The 22,673-nt window shown below is 41.5% G+C and overlaps 2 protein-coding genes across 2 annotated transcripts; one reads left to right on the top strand and one right to left on the bottom strand.

Annotated features, from left to right (window-relative positions):
• Positions 1-3,585: 3,585 nt before the first annotated feature.
• Positions 3,586-12,116, bottom strand: LOC112579533. The gene is made up of 3 exons (XM_044929828.2): positions 12,089-12,116; positions 10,491-11,079; positions 3,586-6,249 (listed from the first exon to the last, which is right to left on the bottom strand). The coding sequence occupies exons 1-3, from the start codon at positions 12,114-12,116 to the stop codon at positions 6,243-6,245; spliced, it is 624 nt and encodes a 207-aa protein (XP_044785763.2). The 3' UTR covers positions 3,586-6,242.
• Positions 10,872-21,677, top strand: FAM111B (FAM111 trypsin like peptidase B). Its single transcript, XM_025266001.2, has 3 exons — positions 10,872-11,205; positions 12,885-13,000; positions 20,090-21,677. Exons 2-3 carry the CDS (start codon positions 12,920-12,922, stop codon positions 21,347-21,349), a joined length of 1,341 nt encoding a protein of 446 aa, XP_025121786.1. The 5' UTR covers positions 10,872-11,205; positions 12,885-12,919; the 3' UTR covers positions 21,350-21,677.
• Positions 21,678-22,673: the final 996 nt, after the last annotated feature.

Raw genomic sequence — 22,673 nt, 5'->3', positions numbered from 1 at the left:
ACGTTTTAATCTCAGTTGCTTTTGTAAACTAACCATTTGATCTCTGAATAGTATTACTGTCTGCTGGAGATCAGCCACCTGAGAAGCTAATTTTCCATCTGTCTTTTGTTGAGTGGAATATAAAACATCAGCATCCTTATGCCATTCTTGTTCAAACTGCACTGTTTGAACAGATTGATGTAAACCTACTCCAGCCACTGCTGCCGTGGTAGCGATAGCTATGCTAATAATGCTTAAAACAGCAGCGATATGCATTCCAGTGAATCTTTCAGCATGTTTTAAACCTTTAATAATCTCTTCAAGGGCATACAGTGTAGGACTTTCTTGCCAAAATCTTTGCAAATCTACTGATATCCAAATGCCCACTCTAGTTTTAAGAATATAAATACTCTGCCAGCTGTCATTGAATGGGATAGTATCACTTAAACATGTGTAAAAGGAACACTGTAAACAATTTATAAGCCCTGTATTTTTATCATAATTAGCTGGACAGACCATGAATACAAAAGGAAGTCTAAAACAAGCTTGGATATTATGAGTAGAGTTTTTTGTAAAAATAAAAGTTGCTTTAGGGTCCAGTGGTTAGGACTCAGCGCTTTCACTGCTGTGGTCAGGGTTCAATCCCCAGTTGGAGAACTAAGATCCTGCAAGCCATGTGGTGTGGCCCCCTGCCCACCCCCCCAAAAAAGAGACACTTCATAACTGGCATATACAGGACTACTGCTTGAGAGAGTCAGTTCCTAGGCAGGTTGATAGGGAGTCTAGGGGTTCCCAAGGAGAGAGGGGCCTGGAATTCTCAAGGAGGAAGAAAGGACAAACTTTTTTGTCTTTTTCTACATTCCTTAGGATTATATAACAATAATGTATCCTGCCTGAGGACAGTCTTTGGATTAAACCTTCTGGCTAATTCTGTTATCTTAAAATGTAAATTATGGGAGTAGCTCTGATGAGGTCTTTACAACTTCCAGACATTCTTTGGAGTATATAACTTCATTGTTAACACTAGCAAGCAGGTACTCTTTCTGCCCCCTTCTGATGCCTATGTCAGAAGCTTTCTCTATCTCCTTTATACTTTAATAAAACTTTATTACACAAAAGCTCTGAGTGATTAAGCCTCGTCTCTGACCCCGGATTGAATTCTTCTCCTCCAGGCGCCAAGAATCCCGGTGTATTCGCATGATTCAACAACAACCTTTCATCCTGAAGCATCCCTGAAAATATAGCATAAACTAATAATAAAAATGATTTTTATACAAGGTTAATGAAATGTTTATTGCCTAAAGGACATTGTCTATCTTGGGTGCATGTTAAATATTGTTGAATTAATGGATGCATTTCAAGATATTTCCAGTATTTATACTTTCTGGAGATCTGAGTTTCCATCTAGTATCATTTTCCTTTAGCCTAAAGAAATTCTTTTAGCATTTTGTGTACTGAGCCCTGAGACTTTCTTTTTTTCCCTAAATCTTTTTTCCTCTCCATTTTTCAAATTCCATGATTTTGTTGGTCGATTTTCAAATGCACTGTTTTTTTTCTGTCATTTTCATTTTGCTGTTTGTCCAGTGAAATTTTTTTTAATTTAATTTTATTTTTGGCTTCGCTGGGTCTTAATTGTTGTATGGCAAGCTTTCTCTAGATTCAGTTGTGTTGCTCAGGCTTCTCATTGTGATGGCTTCTCTTGTCCCAGAGCATGGGCTCTAGGCGCTTGGGCTCAGTAGTTGTGGTTCATGGGCTCAGTTGCTCTGCAGCATGTGGAATCCTCCCAGATCAGGAATCCAACCCATGTCCTCTGTGTTGGCAGGCAGACTCTCTTCCACTGTGCCACCAGGGAAGTCCTGTCCAGTAAATTTTTTAATTTTAGATAGTATATTTTTCAATTGTAGGGTATCTGTTGGTGTTTTTTTCTGAAAATTTTTTTAAATTGTGGTAAGATATTGATAACATAAAATTTACCATCTCAGTCATTTTTGTGAACCTAGCCACAGTTTCGTGGTGTTAAGTACATTCACTTTGCTGTGTAACCATCACCACTATCCATTTTCAGAAAAACCTGACATCTCAAATTGAATTCTGTACCACTCCACAATAACTTCTCATTCCCCTGGAAGTCACTATTCTTTCTATTCTCTATAAATGTGACTATTCTAAGTACATTTAAGTGGAATCCTGTAATATTTGTCCTTTTCTGTCTGGCTTATTTCACTTGGAATAATGTCTTCACAGTTCACTGATACTGTCACATGTGTCAGAATTTTATCCCCTTTTTTATTATTATTTTAAAAAGTGCTTATTTATTTGCATCAGGTCTTAGTTGCAGCATAAGGGATCTAGTTCCCCGACCAGCAAACAAACCTGGGTCCCCTGCATTGGGAACTTGGAGTCTTAGCCACTGGACAACCTAGAAAGTCCCTTTCCTTCCTTTACAAGACTGAATAATTTTCCATTGTATGTATCTGGCCCTACCGGAGAAGGCAATGGCACCCCACTCCAGTACTCTTGCCTGGAAAAATCCCATGGACAGAGGAGCCTGGTGGGCTGCAGTCCATGGGGTCGCTAAGAGTCGGACACGACTGAGCGACTTCACTTTCCCTTTTCACTTTCATGAATTGGAGAAGGAAATGGCAACCCACTCCAGTGTTCTTGCCTGCAGAATCCCAGGGACGGGGGAGCCTGTTGGGCTGCCATCTATGGGGTTGCCCAGAGTCAGACACGACTGAAGTGACTTAGCAGCAGCAGTTAGCAGAGTCATTTAAAATATATTCAGCCTATCAACCATTCCATGCCCCAAGAGTTTTCAAAGCCATAGGTATTTTCCAGATCTCATTATGAATAGGATGGTGAACTAGATGTGGAATGGGAGGGGCAAATCCTACCCCATGCCAAAACAAGGATCCATTACCAAATGTACTGAGTCCCACTGCGGTATATCCAAGGACTGGGGATTTTGGTGTCTTTTAATTTTGGAGTCCCTCTGGGTCCCCAATCAATTATGGGACCTTCAGTAGTATTGATCAATAAATGGCCTTCCACTCCTTTACAATATTTCCATTGCATCCAATCTTCCTTTTCTAAAAACATGCTGCTGCTAAGTCGCTTCAGTCGTGTCCAACTCTGTGCGACCCCATAGACGGCAGCCCACCAGGCTCCCCCGTCCCTGGGATTCTGCAGGCAAGAACACTGGAGTGGGTTGCCATTTCCTTCTCCAATTCATGAAAGTGAAAAGAGAAAGTGAAGTCGCTCAGTCGTGTCTGACTCTTAGCGACCCCATGGACTGCAGCCTACCAGGCTCCCCCGTCCATGGGATTTTCCAGGCAAGAGTACTGGAGTGGGGTGCCATTGCCTTCTTAAGAGCAGTTAAAAGAAAAAAGTAAGTCTTATCATCTTTAGTAGATTTAACAACAGATAAACATTTTGATAATCTGTTTTTAAACAGATCTCTCCATGCCTAGAGAATCCCATGGACAGAGGAGCCTGGTAGGCTGCTGTCCATGGGGTCGCACAGAGTCGGACATGATGGAAGCTATTTAGCATGCATGCATGCTTTGGAGAAGGAAATGACAACCCACTCCAGTATTCTTGCCTGGAGAATCCCAGGGACAGGGGAGCCTGGTGGCTTGCCATCTATGGGATCACACAGAGTCAGACCCAAATGAAGCGACTTAGCAGCAGCAGCTCCATGTCCAATGCAAATAGGGGTATTTTCAGACCCAATGGTGTAAATATTTAATATATATCCCTCTTCTTCTGGTTTATCTGGGAGACTTTGATCATAGGGGCCAGGAAGCCAAGCTGAGTCATTCACAAAAATGGGAACTGTTGAATCTTCCCATGTCTAATGCTACGCTCCCTGATGTAGCTGGAGCAGGTCATAGACAGATTGTTTTGGGGGGCCTGGGCTGTAAACACAAAAGGAACAGTCTTCCAAGCACTTGGATTGTTTTGCGGGCCTCAAGCCAGGCCCCACATTACATTTTGGGAATGTCCCATCTTTATGATATTTAGATCTGTATTGATTTGTCCATTGATTTCCTTTTTTGCATTTTGGACATAAGCCTGGAGTCTCATTTTCTTGTTTAGCATTTTTAAATCTTTTTTCTTTCCAATCTCTCTTAATATGTCCAATTTTTCCACATTGATGGCACAGAGTGTCATTTCCTCTTTTCCCTTTAGATAATGCTGGAGCCAATAATTGCATTTTATATGGCTCCGGCCCACTATCATGACAAGCCTTTAAATATTCCTTCAAAAGCAGCACCGTGAGCTTTTAGTGGCTGAATAGCCTTTTGACATTCTGAATTGGCATTATCATAAGCAAGAATCTGTAATAACAAATCTCTCAGTCCTGGCTGAGAAATAGTTTGGGTTAAATTTTGACGTAATAGTGCAATGAAGTCTACATATGTCTCTCCATTAGATTGTTTGAGTAAATGATGGAGTAGCCTGTCCTGGAGGATTGACTTTTTCCCAGGCTTTTAAGCATATCATTCCTACTTGCTGAGTACTTGATCATCACTCACTTGATGAGTACTTGATCATCAAATTGTAATTGGGCTTGAACTCCAAAATATGCACCAGATCCCATCAATTGTTCTAAAGAAATGTTAATGGGAGGATTAGTGGCTGCATTACTATGAGCTTGCTAACTAGCCTCATCTTGCCACCAGTCCTAAATTGTAAAAATTCCCAAGTAGTTAAACAAGTCCTAACAACCATCTCCCTCCCAATCATGAGGGATCAATCTTTCTGCCTGTGGCAAACCTTGGATCACCCCCGTAGTATAAGGAGAATTCGTTCCATACTGAGTACAAGCCTGTTTGATCTCTTTAATAGTTTTGAAAGATAAAGGGTTATAAATTTAATCCTCCATTTGGGAATTGAGGTCCGGGTGGAACCTGTATCACTATTCCAGGAAGAGCTAACGCATCTTCATCACCTTGTGACTGAGCCACATGAACTCCCCTATGAAAGGGAGAGATGGTATTGGGAATGGTTACTTGTGGCTTTAACATAAAACAATCTTCCCAAGGAGTCTCGGATCAAAAGTAGAAGGCTCACCCGGGGGGGGGGGGGGGGGGGGGGGGTGCAGACGGCCGAGCTGTTCTAGCAAACAAAATTTGTTCATTACTTTTATAACATTTCCCTTAAAAATTTTTTGCTTTTAAAGGTTTTTTCCTCCTCCTCTGAGTCACTATTGTCATATATATGTAACTCTTCTTCTAAATCCGCCTCTATTCATTTGAGAAGTGGAATCATCAATCAGACTCCAAAACCTCCGATTCTATTGTGCCCAAAGCCGTGCTAATGAGATTTCCTAATGACCGCACTGACAAGGGTATTTGTCTCCACTTTGATAAGCTCCGCGCAAGCAACGCATTACTTCTTGCCATTCTTTATACCTTAAAATTCCTCTAGCCAGATCAAGCCAATAGCAATGTTTTTCATTAGCAGAAAATAAAGTCTTTAAAAGCAGACTGAGAGACTTGCACTCCCGAGCTTTTCAATAAAGTCTTTAAGACTTGCATATATTCTGCATGCTTAGAAGGATTTTGCCCCTTTGTTACCCTGATTGACAAATCCACGGGGGTGTACTTACCAAGTACTTGCATTGTCCACCGCACCGGAGGGATTTCCCTGCGTTCTCCGCCGCTCCGCTCGGAGCTGAGCCTCCTAGGCTGGTTTCGCTTTCAGGTTCCTGTTCCCATGCCACTTGTCGAGTCCGGCTCAACAAGCCAGGGTTTTCAGAAAGCACAATACGGCGAAAGAATGAGAAAGACACAAGAACTGAAAGCGAGGATCAGGAGACCAACACCACTCCTAGGCGAAGGTGCCCAAACTGATCAAGTCAGCTTTATTACATATTTGCAGGTGGGGGAGTCCGTGCAAGGGAAAACGCGCTCTCAGAAGCATATGGAGCCACAAGGCTGTTAAGACAGGCTAGGAATGTAACATAAAGATGAACTAAGAAAGATTTACTTGTACTAATGATTTAGGTTGCTGTCTCAATAACAAAGCTCCAGATGAGAAAAACATTTGACTCAGAGACGCCCGGTCATGGAACAGTCTGATGATGGCTTTCCACCTCCAGGCACACATCCTGCTTTCAAGATGTTTTTCTGTTCCCTCTGGGCTTAATCCAAGAGTCCTATGTCTTGAGGTGTCTGGTCAGCAAGGTTGATAATGCTTTCCCATCCTTTTCCTGGGGTCTGCTTTTTCTCTCTTGTACTTGCTTCCTACAGCGGCAGTCACCATCTGCAGTGATTTTGGAGTGCAAAAAAATAAAGTCAGCCACTGTTTCCACTGTTTCCCCATCTATTTGCCATGAAGTGATGGGACCTGATGCCATGATCTTAGTTTTCTGAATGTTGAGTTTTAAGCCAACTTTTTCACTCTCCTCCTTTACTTTCATCAAGAGGCTCTTTAGTTCTTCTTCACTTCCCTGGTGACTCAGAGAGTAAAGCGTCTGCCTACAATGGGGGAGACCTGGGTTCAGTCCCTGGGTCAGAAAGCTCCCCTGGAGAAGGAAATGGCAACCCACTCCAGTCCTCTTGCCTGGAGAATCCCATGGATGGAGGAGCCTGGTGGGCTACAGTCCATGGGGTCACAAAGAGTCGGACACGACTGAGCGACTCCACTTTCACTCTTTGCCATAAGGGTGGGGTCATGTGTGTACCTGAGGTTATTGATATTTCTCCTTGCAATCTTGATTCCCGCTTGTGCTTCATTCAGCCCAGCATTTCGCATGATGTACTGCATATAAGTTAAATAAGCAGGGTGACAATATACAGCCTTGACTTACTCCTTTCCCAATTTTGAACCAGTCTGTTGTTCCATGTCCAGTTCTAACTGTTGCTTTGTGACATGCATACAGATTTCTCAGGAGCCAGATAAGGTGGTCTGGTATCCCCATCACTTGAAGAATTATCCACAGTTTGTTGTGACACACAGTCAAATGCTTTGGTGGAGTCAATAAAGCAGAAGTAGATGTTTTTCTGGAACTCTCTTGCTTTTTTGATGATCTAGTGGATTTTGGCAATTTGACCTCTGGTTCCTCTGCCTCTTTTAAATCCAGTTTGAACATCTGGAAGTTCACACCTCATGTACTGTTGAAACCTGGCTTGGAGAATTTTGAGCATTACTTTGTTAGTGTGTGAGATGAGTGCAATTGTGTGGTAGTTTGAACATTCTTGGGCATTGCCTTTCTTTGGGATTGGAATGAAAACTGACCTTTTCCATCCTGTGGCCACTGCTGAGTTTTCCAAATTTGCTGGCATATTGAGTGCAGCACTTTCACAGAATCATCTTTTAGGATGTGAAGGAGCTCAACTGGAATTCCATCACCTCCACTAGCTTTGCTCGTAGAGATGCGTCCTAAGACCCACTTGAGTTCGCATCAGGATGTCTGGCTCTAGGTAGGTTGATCACACCACCATGGTTATCTGGTACAGTTCTTCTGTGCATTCTTGCCACCTCTTCTTAATATTGTCTGTTTCTGTTAGGTCCATACCATTTCTGTCCTTTATTGTGCCCATCTTTGCATGAAATGTTCCCTTGGTATCTCTAATTTTTTTGAAGAGATCTCTAGTCTTTCCTATTCTGTTGTTTTCCTGTTTCTTTGCATTGATCACTGAGGAAGTCTTTCTTATCTTTTCTTTCTATTCTTTGGAACTTTGCATTCAAATGGGTACATCTTTCTTTTTCTCCTTTGCTTTTCGCTTCTCTTCTTTTCACAGCTATTTGTAGGGCCTCCTCAGACAACCATTTTGCCTTTTTGCATTTCTTTTTCTTGGGGATGGTCTTGATCCCTGCCTCCTGTACAATGTCACAAACTTCTGTCCATAGTTCTTCAGGCACCTGTCTTTCAGATCTAATCCCTTGAATCTATTTCTCACTTCCACTGTATAATCATAAGGAATTTGATTTAGGTCATACTTGAATGGTCTAGTGGTTTTCCCTACTTTCTTCAATTTAAGTCAGAATTTGGCAATAAGGCATTCATGATCTGAGCCACAGTCAGCTCCTCTTGTTTTTGCTGACTGTATAGAGCTTCTCCATCTTTGGCTGCAAAGAATATAATCAATTTGATTTTGGTATTGACCATCTGGTGATGTCCATGTGTAGAATCTTCTCTTGTATTGTTGGAAGAGGGTGTTTGCTATGACCAGTGCGTTCTCTTGGCAAAACTGTTGGCCTTTGCCCTGCTTCTTTTTGAAGGTCACAAACAAAACCTTGTGTGCACCAGGACCCAGGAGAAAGGAGCAGTGACCCCACAAGAGACTGACCCAGACTTGCTAGTGAGTGTCCAGGAGTCTCCAGCGGAGGCGTGGGTCAGCAGTGGCCTGCTACAGGGTTGGGGGCACTGAGTGCAGTAGTGTATGCATGAGACCTTTTGAAGGAAGTAGCCATTTTCTTCATTACCTCCACCATAGTTTGGTCTCAGGTCAAACAACAGGGAGGAAACACAGCCCCATCCATCAGTAGAAAATTGAATTAAAGATTTACTGATTATTATATATGAAACAGATCTCCAGTCCAGATTTGATGCATGAGACAGGGTGCTCAGGGCTGGTGCACTGGAATGACCCTGAGGGATGGGATGGGGAGGGAGGTGGTGGTGGGGGGGGGTGGTTCAGGATGGGGAACACATGTACACCCATGGCTGATTCATGTCAATGTATGGCAAAACCACTACAATATTGTAAAATAATTAACCTACAATTAAAATAAATTAATTAATTGAAAAAAAATATTTACTGAGCATGGCCCCGCCATCAGAACAAGACCCACTTTCCCCCTGTCTCTCCCATCAGGAAGCTTCCATAAGCTTCTTATCTTTTGCCTTTTCACTGCATCTCAAATGTTCTTAGTTAATGGCCAAAGTCATTACTATCATGAAGTTGAAGCTTCTCTGTCATTATGTCTCTGTCCTTCTTCCACTTTAGTCTGTTATTCCTTGCCATGGTCAGTTCTATGCCCCTTCCTGACACTCCCTGGGTATTCACTATCACGTATTGAATGTGAATTCTTTCATTTCACTTGTTATTCAGTTGGAGTGGATTAGTATCTCTAAGTCAATATGTCAAAAGTAGAATTCACAGACACACAAGCCGGCAGCAGCTCCTTCCCTGGATTTCTCACACCAATTAAGGGAGACTTTATCCTTACTCCATTTACTCAAGTCAAAAGCCCAGAAATCATGACTGAACCCTCTTTTTCTCTTGTTTCTTGAACCCCCCCATCCATACACAAAGCTCATGGGTTTGCCCTTCAAAATATATACAGGGACTTCCTCCATTTACACAGTGGACTCTAGGTTTCCACTGAAGGGGGCATGGATCCAATCCCTGGTCAGGTAACTAAGATTCCCCCACCCCTTGAAGTGCAGCCAAAAATCAAAATAAATAAATAAATACATGTAGAATCCAACCAGTATTCACACCTCCACCACTACCAGTGCGAGCTGTGCCTCCCACATTGGTGGAAAGTTGGAAGAACCTCCTCCTAATTGCTTTCTTCATCTGCATCCACTCTTGCCCCCTAGAGTTTTTGGTCCATACAGCTGCCAGTGGTTTTTTTAAAAGTCAGATTATATTACACTCTTGTTTCAAACTGTTAGAATGAATCTTCAATTTATAATAAAACCCAGCCCACAAGGTGCTTAGTGGTAATGACAAATACATGTGCTCCTTAAGGTATGTTCCTTTCCAGGACAAATTCTCTGTCCCTAGAAATGTCAGGCAACTTCAATAGCACCATTCTCTACTGCTTCTTCCTTTTTACAAGTTTTTAACATCTCCAAGGTCTACAAAGATAAGAGAATCTGTAAGTCCCTTGTGCAATAATTCATTCTCCATCTACGTATGTTACTATCAGTCACCTATATGCTCTAAGATGATTTAAGGAATAACAGCGATTTGATGAAACTCTCAGTTTTTCTCTTCTTTTCTTCTAGCTTTTTACAGTAACACTTCTAAAGTTTACTCTCTCCAAATCCCACTGAATACCTGGAATTTAAGCACTGATTATAGTTGCTCTGTATATATTTTACATTAAGCCAAGTTAGGAAAAGCTTTCAGTACTATTCCAACATCATCGACTTTTACATAAACATCTATTTCAAAAGCGTTGTCACCAATTTCACGTATCAACTGTGTTCTCCCCTTCTCTGACCAGCTTTTCCAAAACAGCACCTAATACTGAAGGCATCCCCTCCTATTGTTTCTTAAACTGTACGATGTTTTCTCAAGCCCCTTCTTTGGTCGTCAGTTTGGAAACGCCTAATTCTGGAGCCCTCCCTTGGGACTAGAAAATTCTGCATATACCCATGCAGGGCCTGGGAACCAGGAAAGCTGGTCTCTTCCTCCTGGCTGGAGGACCCGTGTTGCAACGAGTTCTAAGCAACGAGTTCTAAGCTAAGCTGGCTCCTTTGTTAGAGACAGAAACTCGGCTGCCTGCTTTGATACATTTCTGCGCTGGAAGCTGACGAAGCTCACCGCGCCGACGTCCCCACGGGTTGGGTGGGGAGCCTCTCCAGAGCCCAGTCCACAGCCGCCGCCCGCCCGACAGTAGCCGAAGAGCCGTGACGGCCGATCTCCCTGCACCGCCGGGCCGCGCTATTGGCCTCGCGGCTCCGGAGGCCAAGCGCTTTGCCCCGCGCTCCGCGCAGCCGCCGTGTAACCCGCCCTGCGGGGCCTGGTGAGTCCGCCGACTCCGCCCACTCCTGACAGCAGCGGACGCGGATGGGCGGGCTGGATGAAGGGACAGGACGGCTCGAAGCCCGACCCGGAACAAGGACGCGGACTGTGGCAAGAGCGATGGGTCTCGCGCGAATGGACCGGCCGGAGGCGGTGCCTCTTGACGCTCTGGGCGCGCGTCTCCCTACGCGCGAACCGTCCCGCCACCGGGTCCGCATCCACCTTTTCCGGCCGCAGCTCTCAGTGGCTTGGCCAATCGGCTTCTGCAGGGGGAGAGCTGCTGTCCATGAGGGCAGACGACCTCCGCAATCTGGCCTCCCATTGGCCAGACGGTTGGGGATAACTGGATTCCGCTTTCGCGCGTGAAGATTTCCCGCCGAACGCCGTCCTGGCAGCCGGGATCGCGGATCCCTGTCCCGCCATCATCCTCACCGCTGGGGCAGATTCTCCGCTTCTGTGAGGGGCTCCTCTGATCTTGAGGAGGACGTGGAGTTCTTGGGGCGGCGAGGCGCAGGTTTGTCAAGGGCGCCAGTTAGAAGGATCTCAGCCCAGATCCAAGAAAATTTTGGAGGGAGGGGGCATAAGCAGTTTTCTCTTGTGGTAACCGCCTCCCCAGGTTCAGAGGTCAAGAGTTTTACACCTGGAAAGACACTTCCAGATAGTCTAGGGAGCTATTCCAGTTAACGTTTGTGTGCCTTGGGCGTGGAAGGGGGGGTGGTGGTGGTTAAAGTTGATTTAATAGTGGAGATTCCCATAACTGCATCCCAAGCGTAGTGAGGATGGGATTCGGGTATCTTCTTCTTCTTTAAAAAAAAAAAAAAATTCAGAGGGGAGAATTCTCAGGACCAATACAAGTTTCAGCCGAGCTCCTTAATTTACAAATGAGGAAACTGAGATTTCTAAAAGGAGTATCACCTCGCGAAGGTTTGATGGATTGTGGAGGTTCTCTCCTGGCCCCGGGTAGTTCTGCCGTTGCTGTTGTGATCAGTTCTCAGCTGAATGCCTCGGAGTGTTCATATATCCGGACTTCCCTCTGTGCAGGTCTCTCTTTTCTGTGTCTTTTGAACTCCTGACACCTTGGTCTCTCAGCTGTCTTCTCAAGTCAGGAATGCCAACGGGCCCTGCCTGGCTGCCCCTCATGGCACCCTGGCCTGGAATCTCTCAAGGCAATCAGCTGGAGTCATCACAGGATGCCCTTCATTTGTCACTGCCACGAATTGCATGATGTCTAGTTCCTTGCAAATTCTTGTTCCATCTGTTTAGCTTATTGTCTTCTTTTGCTTTCAGACTGAAGGGCAAGTCAGGTCCCTGTCACTTTGTTTGGCAAGAAATCCAAGATAATAACCATTTTAATGTTCTTGTCTACTAGTTCTATCATCTGAGTCACTTCTGGATACGTTTCTGTTCATTGATTTCTTTCCTCATTGTGGATCTTATTTTTCTGCCTCAGAATTGTACTGGATATCAAACTTTGTCAATTTCACATATATGGGTGCTAGAAATGTTTCTATTCCTATCAGCATTCTTGAGCTTTGTTCTAGTTGTGTTAGTGGAAAAGTTTTACGCTTCCAAAGCTTGCTTTTAAATTGTGTCAGGTGGGACCAGAGCAGTCTTTGGTCTATGGCTAATTTTGTCCCACTTTAGAGGCAATACCTTTGTCAATACCTAATATGTTATGAATTATGAAGTTTTGCAGTTTGACTTTTGGGAACACAAATTATTGTCAGTTGAGCATGAGAAACAGAAACTATTCTCAGCTGAGTGTGGGAAACAGAAACTGTTCTCAGTTGAGTGTGAGAAACAGACCACTAGTCAGCTGAAACTTCAGGGGTGCCCACTACAGATCTCTAACACTCTGTGTAGCTGTAGCTCTCTAGTACTGTAGCCCTACAAACTCCAGCCTCCTGGGCCCACCAGGACTCTTAGCTTGTCTTCCCAACTTGGGGAAAGTGCCAGGCTCTGCTTGTGTCTCCCTTCCCTGAGATACAGCCTAGAGATGCTCCCCAGGCAGCAAGCTAGATGTCTCTAGGTCCTGCCTCTGATTTCTCTCTCTCTCTCTTAGGGGTCAGAGATCACTGTTGTGCCCTGCCTGATAACCAGTGTTTGAAACTTATTATTTCATATATCTTGTGTTTTATTGTTTTAGTCATTAAGGGGTTGGTAAATTCAATCGTGTTTCTCTGTCTTGGCCAGTAGTGGAAGAAAGTCATATTCTCTTGGGACTTATCATGGATTTCATGAAGACTGAAGAGAATACATCATTCAGTGCTACAGGAAATGACCAGAGTACCAGACCTGAAGCATCAAAGGTGTGTGTACTTCTAAACAACTTTGCTGGGATGGCACTCTAACTATAGAACTGTCTTAGGATCCTTGAAGGGGATAAGTGTATAAAGAATGGCAATTATAACCCCTTCTCATATATTGTTTAAAATATATTTAGGGAGATCATACATATAAGTGTTTGTGTAAAAACAAAATGATAGTATATGAATTAACAAAGCAAAGAATACCTTGTTAAACAGCAAGGTGACAGTATAGACACTCAGTATCATTGGAAATATAGATGGGCAAAAATAATAAGGTAGTTAATGTGTACTGAGAAATTACTGAGTACTTGGAATTAGGCTTGTCACTTTCTATGGATTATCTCCTTTAATATTTAATAAAACTCTTTGCAATAGAAATTATCATCCCTAAATAGAGAAACTGACCCTCACTTTTCTTAAAATTGCAAAAGTAATGGACTTCAGAGCAAGGATTCGAACCCAGGCAATCAGACTTCAGAACGCAATTTTGGACCAACACACAGTTTGCCTCAAAGTATGCAAAATAATAATACTAAATCAAAATATAAACAAGTGCTTTTAGAGTGTAGAGAAAAGAGTGTTTAATTGAGACTCAAGAAATTAAAGTTATGTCATGTGAGAAATATCTTAGAGACTGGCCACAATTTTACAAGGTAGGTGGATCAAATATAAGGGAATAGTCTGGGTAAAGTCATGTACCCAAGCAAACCTATTTGAGAAATAGTATAGCTATATTTGACGGTATGTAAGGAGAATTCAAGAACATAGTAGGCAAGTAATACTGGGAATACGATATAGTACAAGATCACAGTAGACTATATCAGTAAAAACATTTTGTCAGGGGAAAATCATCTAACTTTGAAATAACAAAAATGGTTCATTGGATTAAAGGTAAATGAAATTTAAAATTAATTTTCTTTATGCACTAACCACATTTCAAGTGCTCAGAAGCCATATGTGGCTCATGGCTGCCATATTGAACAAAGCAGATATAGAACATTTCTATCATTGCAGAAAGTTACAAACTGCTACTCTAGGTTAAGGAACTCCATCCTTCTCAAACTGTGGTCTGTATACCAGCAGTATTGATACCACCTAATAGCTTCTTCCCCATATCCAAGGTAAGAGAAACCCAGGTAAAACAGTAAGTGCTGCGAGAGGCATCACAGGGCAGACACACAAACCATAATCACAGAAAACTAGTCAATCTAATCACACTGACCACAGCCTTGTTTAACTCAATGAAACTAAGCCATGCTGTGTGGGGCCATCCAAGACAGTCGAGTCATGGTGGAGAGGTCTGACAGAATATGGTCCACTGGAGAAGGGAATGGCAAACCACTTAAGTATTCTGCCTTGAGAACCCCATGAACAGTATGAAAAGGCAAAATGCTAGGATACTGAGAGAGGAACTCCCCAGGTTGGTAGGTGCCCAATATGATACTGGAGATCAGTGGAGAAATAACTCCAGAAAGAATAAAGGGTTGGAGCCAAAGCAAAAACAATACCTAGTTGCAGATGTGACTGGTGATAGAAGCAAGGTCCAATGCTGTAAAGAGCAATATTGCATAGGAACCTGGAATGTTAGGTCCAAGAATCAAGGCAAATTGGAAGTGGTCAAACAGGAGATGGCAAGAGTGAATATCAACATTCTAGGAATCAGTGAACTAAAATGGACTGGAATAAGTGAATTTAACTCAGATGACCGTTATATCTACTACTGTGGGCAGGAATCCCTTAGAAGAAATGGAGTAGCCATCATAGTCAACAAAACAGTCCAAAATGCAGTACTTGGATGCAGTCTCAAAAACGACAGAATGATCTCTGTTCATTTCCAAAGCAAACCATTCAATATCACAGTAATCCAAGTCTATGCCCCAACCAGTAACGCTGAAGAAGCTGAAGTTGAACGGTTCTATGAAGACCTACAAGACCTTTTAGAACTAACACCCAAAAAATATTTCCTTTTCATTATAGGGGACTGGAGTGCAATAGAAGGAAGTCAAGAAATACCTGGAGTAACAGGCAAATTTGGCCTTGGAATACGGAATGAAGCAGGGCAAAGGCTAATAGAGTTTTGCCAAGAGAACGCACTGGTCATAGCAAACACCCTCTTCCAACAACACAAGAGAAGACTACACATGGACATCAACAGATGGTCAATACTGAAATCAGATGGATTATATTCTTTGCAGTCAAAAATGGAGGAGCTCTATACAGTCAGCAAAAACAAGACTGGGAGCTGACTGGGGCTCAGATCATGAACTCCTTATTGCCAAATTCAGACTTAAATTGAAGAAAGTAGGGAAAACCACTAGACCATTCAAGTATGACCTAAATCAAATTCCTTATGATTATACAGTGGAAGTGAGAAATAAATTTAAGGGACTAGATCTGATAGATAGAGTGCCTGATGAACTATGGACAGAGGTTCATGACATTGTACAGGAGACAAAGATCAAGACCATACCCATGGGAAATAAATGCAAAAAAGCAAAATGGCTGTCTGGGGAGGCCTTACAAATAGCTGTGAAAAGAAGAGAAGCGAAGAGCAAAGGAGAAAAGGAAAGATATGAGCATCTGAATCCAAGTTCCAAAGAATAGCAAGGAGAGATAAGAAAGCCTTCCTCAGCGATCAATGCAAGGAAATAGAGGAAAACAACAGAATGGGAAAGACTAGAGATCTCTTCAAGAAAATTAGAGATACCAAGGGAACATTTCATGCAAAGATGGGCTCATAAAGGACAGAAATAATATGGACCTAACAGAAGCAGAAGGTATTAAGAAGAGGTGGCAAGAATACACAGAAGAACTGTACAAAAAAGATTGTCATGGCCAAGATAATCATGATGGTATGATCACTCACCTAGAGCCAGACATCTGGAATGTGAAGTCAAGTGCACCTTAGAAAGCATCACTACGAACAAAGCTAGTGGAGGTGATGGAATTCCAGTTAAGCTATTTCAAATCCTGAAAGATGATGCTGTAAAAGTGCTGCACTCAACATGCCAGCAAATTTGGAAAACTCAGCAGTGGCCACAGGACTGGAAAAGGTCAGTTTTCATTCCAATCCCAAAGAAAGGCAATGCCAAAGAATACTCAAACTACCACACAGTTGCACTCATCTCACATGCTAGTAAAGTAATGCTCAAAATTCTCCAAGCCAGACTTCAGCAATACGTGAACCATGAACTTCCAGATGTTCAAGCTGGTTTTAGAAAAGGCAGAGGAACCAGAGATCAAATTGCCAACATCTGCTGGTCATGGAAAAAGCATGAGAATTCCAGAAAAAATCTATTTCTGCTTTATTGACCATGCCAAAGCCTTTGACTGTGTGGATCACAATAAACTGTGGAAAATTCTGAAAGAGATGGGAATACCAGACCACCTGACCTGCCTCTTGAGAAACCTATATGCAGGTCAGGAAGCAACAGTTAGAACCGGACATGGAAGAACACACTGGTTCCAAATAGGAAAATGAGTACGTCAAGACTGTATATTGTCACCCTGCTATTTAACTTGTATGCAGAGTACATCATGAGAAATGCTGGGCTGGAAGAAGCACAAGCTGGAATCAAGATTGCTGGGAGAAATATCAATAACCTCAGATATGCAGAAGACACCACCCTTACGGCAGAAAGTGAAGAGGAACTAAAGAGCCTCTTGATGAAAGTGAAAGAGGAGAGTGAAAAAGTTGGCTTAAAGCTCAACATTCAGAAAACGAAGATCATGGCATCTGGTCCCATCACTTCATGGGAAATAGATGGGGAAACAGTGTCAGACTTTATTTTTCTGGGCTCCAAAAACAGTGCAGATGGTGATTGCAACCATGAAATTAAAAGACACTTACTCCTCGAAAGCAAAGTTATGACCAACCTAGATAGCATATTCAAAAGCAGAGACATTACTTTGCCAACCAAGTCCGTCTAGTCAAGGCTATGGTTTTTCCTGTGGTCATATATGGATGTGAGAGTTGGACTGTGAAGACAGCTGAGCGCCTAAGAATTGATGCTTTAGAACTGTGGTGTTGGAGAAGACTCTTGAGAGTCCCTTGGACTGCAAGGAGATCCAACCAGTCCATTCTAAAGGAGATCGGTCCTAGGTGTTCTTTGGAAGGAATGATGCTAAAGCTGAAACTCCAGTACTTTGGCCACCTCATGCGAAGAGTTGACTCATTGGAAAAGACTCTGATGCTGGGAGGGATTGGGGGCAGGAGGAAAAGGGGATGACAGAGGATGAGATGGCTGGATGGCATCACTGACTCGATGGATGTGAGTTTGAGTGAACTCCGTGAGTTTGTGATGGACAGGGAGGCCTGGCGTACTGCAATTCATGGTGTCGCAGAGTTGGACACAACTGAGCGACTGAACTGAACTGATATGAAAAGCAATCCACAAACTCAGAAAGTGAAAGAAAGTGAGTTGTGTCCTACTCTTTGTGACCCTATGGGCTGTAGCTTTCCAGGCACTTCTGTCCATGAGATTTCCCAGGCAAGAATACTGGAGTGGGTTGCCATTTCCTTCTCCTGGGGATCTTCCTGATCCAAGAATCCAACCTGGGTCTCCTGCTTTGCAGGCAGATTCTTTACCATCTGAGCCACCTGGGAAGTCCACAAACTCAGAGAATAGATTTTTATTACATATGATGAATAAATAATATGTGTCTAGGATATATAAAGTAATTTCAATAATAAAAATAATCCAATAGAAAAATGGGTAAAAGACATGAACAGGCAGAAGTTACTAAACTTATTAAACTACCAACAAGATGCCATTTCAGGGGAGGGATAAATTGGGAGATTTGGAGTGACATATGCACACTACTATATATAAAGTTGGGCTTCCCTGGTGGCTCAGACAGTAAAGAATCTGCCTGCAGTGCAAGATACCCGGGTTCAATCCCTGGATTGGGAAGATCCCCTGGCAGAGGGCATGGCAACACACTCCAGTATTCTTGCTTGGAGAATCCCCATGGACAGAGGAGCCTGGTGGGCTACAGTCCATGGCATCGCAAAGAGTCGCAAATGACTAAGCAACTAAGCACATATATAAAGTAGATAACTAATAATAGCCTGCTGTATACATGGGGAATTATACTCAGTGCTCTGTAATGTCTACATGGGAAAAGAATCTTAACAAAAGAGTGGATATATATGTATGTATACATGATTAGGTTTGCTGTACCCCTGAAATTATCACAACATTGTAAATCAACTATACCCCAGTGAAATTTTTTTTGAAAGGTGCCATTTCATATTCACAAGATTGGCAAACTTTAAAAGTTTGGGAATACCATGTTTTGATAAGGAGGTGGAGGCAGTGAGAACTCCTGTTTCCCACTGTCAGAGGTGTAAAGTGGTACAACCATTTAGTAAATAATTTGACAGTATTTAATAATGGTGAGTATGTGTATTCCAGAAGTTGAGCTATTCAGCTCCTAATCTATTCCCAAGAGACACTCTTGCACATCTGCGCCAGGAAACATATGAATAGATATTCACAGCAGAACCGTACTACTGTAGTTGATAGAAAAAAAAAAAAAAAAAAAAAACTAGAAATAACTGAAATGCACATAACCAGTTAATTTCTTCAGTGGATTCTATTTAAGTGTGAAAGTGAATTTAAAGCTCCATCAACTGGAAAGAACGTTAAAAAAATAGTGGAACAAATCACAAAAGACATATTCATTTATGTGAGACAGCAAGAGAGACACAGATGTATTGAACAGTCTTTTGGACTCTGTGGGAGAGGGTGAGGGTGGGATGATATGGGTGAATGGTATTGAAACATGTAAATTATCATATGTGAAATGAGCCACCAGTCCAGGTTTGATGCATGATACAGGTGCTTGGGGCTGGTGCACTGGGATGACCCAGAGGGATGGGATGGGGAGGGAGGTGGGAGGGGCGTTCAGGATGGGGAACACATGTACACCTATGGCAGATTCAAGTCAATGTATGGCAAAACAAATACAATATTATAAAGTAAAATAAATAAAACTAAAAAAAAGAGACATATTCAAAAGATTCATTTGTGCAAAAATCAAAAACACACAAAGCTAAAGAGTATGCTACTTATATGTGTGTGTTAGTTGCTCAGTCCTATCCAACTCTGTGACCCCATGAACTATAGCCCACCAGGCTTCTCTGTCCATGGAATTCTCCAGGCAGGAATACTGCAGTGAGTTGCCATTTCCTTTTCCAGGGTATCTTCCCAACACAAGGATTGAACCCTTGTCTCCTGCATTGCAGGCAGTTCCTTTGCCATCTGAGCCACTATACGCATATGTCCCTAAAGAATTTGTTGCCAGCAGATTATCAAAATACTTTTTCCTAGGCTATTGCCAACTGATTATATAATACGTTTTGAATATGGATTTGTATACCTGTCCAATCCTGTGATTTATTAATCATGTTAGTATCTTTCCTTAGTGCTGTTGATACCATGTACAGAATAAACTGGACAGTAAATATTTCACAGGAATTTTTTAAAAGGTTGTACTTCAAATGTCCAAGTGATGTGTTAAACCAGCTTTGTTAGTAAGTAAATAAATATAAATGTAAAAAAAAGTCAAGCTATATCTCCCAGTTACCAAACCTTTAAAATGGTAGTACTCAAATCCTTTTGAAGAATTAACCATAATACTGATTTCCTTGGGCAATAAGGAAAGAACGGGGAGGGTGAATTGATGTGACCTTCCGACAAAGCAGTTTGGCAGTGTATGTGGTGAAGTACATTTATAATCTATTTCCACTGCTGGGAATCTAGCATAGGAAAATATTTTAAGACTTTAGACAAAGTGTTTTGTGTATAGAAAAGTTTGTCATATTTAGAATAGTAAAAAAATTAGAAATCTAAATAGCCAGCAACAGAAAAATGGATTAAAAACTATTGTACAGTGAACTATCATATAGCTCCTCAAACTGTGTTTTCAAAGGTTGTTTAATGATATGCAGAAGCACTGACAGACTGCTTAGTGAAACATGAACTCATATGCAGCATGGTATATTTTGATTTTATAATTCAAAAGGCATGGGACATTATTATTAAAGGTGATCCTTACTAAATTTTTAATCTTTCCTTTTCTAAGGATACTGTCATAGAGGAGGCATGTTCTGGCACACCTGTTGATCAGTCTCTGTCTGACATACGAGAATGTAACAGCACCATTAAAGTTAAAAGTGAAGTCAGTGAGCATGAAACATCCTCTGAACGACAGAACCCATGTGTGAACACCAGTGAAAAATGTCATTTCACCTTTAGTTTGAATGAACACTTCAGGAAGTCAGACCGTAGTGTGTTTACAGCATTTGGTGGACCCAATGAGAATATCTATTCAGTTCTGAGTGCTCATGACTATTTCAGTGAAAGGATGAAAAAACATGTAAATAAGAACATCATTGTTTATGAAGAAGAAATAATAAAAGCGTATATAAATTTAGGAGTGCCTCTCAGATGCCTACCTAGTGGTTCCCATTTGAAAATAACATTTGGTCAAAGAACAAGTAACCAGAAAGATGATCAGTTATTACGCCCATGTGAAAATCCAGACACTGAATGCATTCTTTTTCAAGTTGTTGCTATTAGGAAGACCATAAAGAAGATTGTTGTGATTAAGGAACTTCATGAACGAGGAACTACACTTTGTGTCTATGCCTTGAAGGGTGAGACTATCAAAGAAGCCCTTTGCAATGATGGCCGATTTCTCTCAGATCTAGACACACTTGAATGGACAGTAATAGAAGGTCACAATAAAATTTATGGAAAACAGTCCATGGTGGATGAAGTATCTGGAAAAGTCTTACAATTGGACATTCTTAAACTGTCTATCAAGAAATGTACCCATAAAAAAATTAAAACAGAAGATGAAAATGCTACTGAAGATATCAGTCTGCAGGCTTTAACACAGTCTAAGAGCAAAGTCCATGAACCAGAGAAAGATGGAGAAACTGAAGATGTAGAACACAACAGAGAAAAAATTCTCCCATGTCAGAGTCTAGGGCTTGATATTAAACATAAGACACGCCGGTCCATTTCCAAAATTAAACGTTATTACAATAATAATCTCTACAAAAGACTTAGGAGAAAAACCACGCAAGTTAGGCGAAGGCTCTCTCTAGGTAGGCAATATGCTATTCAGAAAATCCAAAGGGAGACAACTAATCTCTGGGTAAAGAATTTACAAATATTGAACAAAGTTACGATGCATCAGTATCCAAATTTTAATAAAGAGGCACTTCGGATACAAAAGCATTTTCAGGAAAAACGGAAGAGAATGAAACTGTCAACGTTTAAACAATTCAGCATGTATAAAAATTACTTTGGAAAAGTGACTGAAAATTCTGTTTAAGTTGTAATGTGTGAACGTCTTGTTCATCTTAATAAGTCAGTTGGGTTCATGAAATGGGACAATAATGGAAACACAGGCAATGCTACTTGCTTTGTTTTCAATAATGGTTTTATTCTCACCTGTAGACATGTTTTACACCTCATCGTGGGAGAAAGTACAGAGCCAAAGTCATGGCCAGATATAATAAGCACATGTGCAAAGGTCACTTTTGCTTATAAAGAGTTCTGCCCTAACGATGTTGATTGGCTTTCCTTTGAGCCATGGTTTATGGTGTCTGGTGAAACTCTAGTTTCAGACATTCAGTTCAGACATTTATAATGCTTTCCCTATGTTTACCCAGAGAAGTTTCCTGCCAGAGGCGTGGAGCACTAACACACTTAGTTATGATACTTATTTTTCTAGTGGGTCTTCTGGCTCCCCAGTGTTTAATGCATCTGGCAAGTTGGTTGCTATGCACAGCTTTGGGCATTTTTATAGCCGTGTAAATAAGGCTTATGCCCTTATTGAATTTGGCTATTCTATGGAATCTATTCTTTGTGATATTAAACAGAAAGATGAGAACTTGTACAAATTATTACAAGAAGAGAAAAATGAGAGCCACAATGAAGAGAAAGATAATAAACAAGAACTGTCACCTCAAGAAAATCAGATTGAATCCATGCAATATTAGGAAAAGGATGCTGCTTTCAAAAACACATGCCAATGATTTAAAGTATTGGGATGGCCAAAAGTTGGTTTGGTTTTTTTCTGTATGATGGCTCTAGTAGTGCTTAGTTGTCTTAAACTTCATTTGAAACGATTTCATTAGATTGTATTAATACTGTGACAGCTGTTGTATCAGCAGGCATTTTTAAAAAAATCAAAATTTATGAATTTTTGTGTAGCCATTTTAATACTGAAGATGGAAGAAAACATTGTTGGCATATTATGCTTTATTATTTCAAGTAAGGTTAAAACTATTGAAATTTAAAAAAAAAAGATTTGTGCAGTGTATGGAGAAGGTGCTGTGACTGACCATATGTGTCAAAAGTGGTTTGCTAATTTGTCTGCTGGAGATTTCTCACTGGACAATGGTCCATGATCTAATAGACAAATTGATGTTAATAGTGATCCAATCTAGACATTAACCGAGAGCAATCAGTGTTATATCACGCAGGAGATAGCTGACATACTCAAAATATCCGAATCAAGCATTGAAAATAATTTGCACCAGCTTGGTTGTGTTCATCACTTTGATGTTTGTGTTCCACATAAGTTAAGCGAGAAAAACCTTGACTGCATTTCCATATGGAATTCTCTACTGACACCTAACAAAAACTTGCCA

The sequence above is a fragment of the Bubalus bubalis genome, chromosome 16 (genome assembly GCF_019923935.1).
Source record: "Bubalus bubalis isolate 160015118507 breed Murrah chromosome 16, NDDB_SH_1, whole genome shotgun sequence".
Taxonomy (NCBI): Eukaryota; Metazoa; Chordata; class Mammalia; order Artiodactyla; family Bovidae; genus Bubalus; species Bubalus bubalis.
This window is presented reverse-complemented; position numbering and strand designations above follow the sequence as displayed.

Coding starts and splice junctions, on each gene's coding strand:
- FAM111B (XM_025266001.2), top strand. CDS start 12,920: ATGGATTTCATGAAGACTGAAGAGAATACATCATTCAGTGCTACAGGA. Junction 13,001..20,089: donor CCAGACCTGAAGCATCAAAG/GTGTGTGTACTT, acceptor TCCTTTTCTAAG/GATACTGTCATAGAGGAGGC.
- LOC112579533 (XM_044929828.2), bottom strand. CDS start 12,116: ATGAGGAAAGAAATCAATGAACAGAAAC. Junction 11,080..12,088: donor AGAAATCAATGAACAGAAAC/GTATCCAGAAGT, acceptor CCCGGCTGCCAG/GACGGCGTTCGGCGGGAAAT.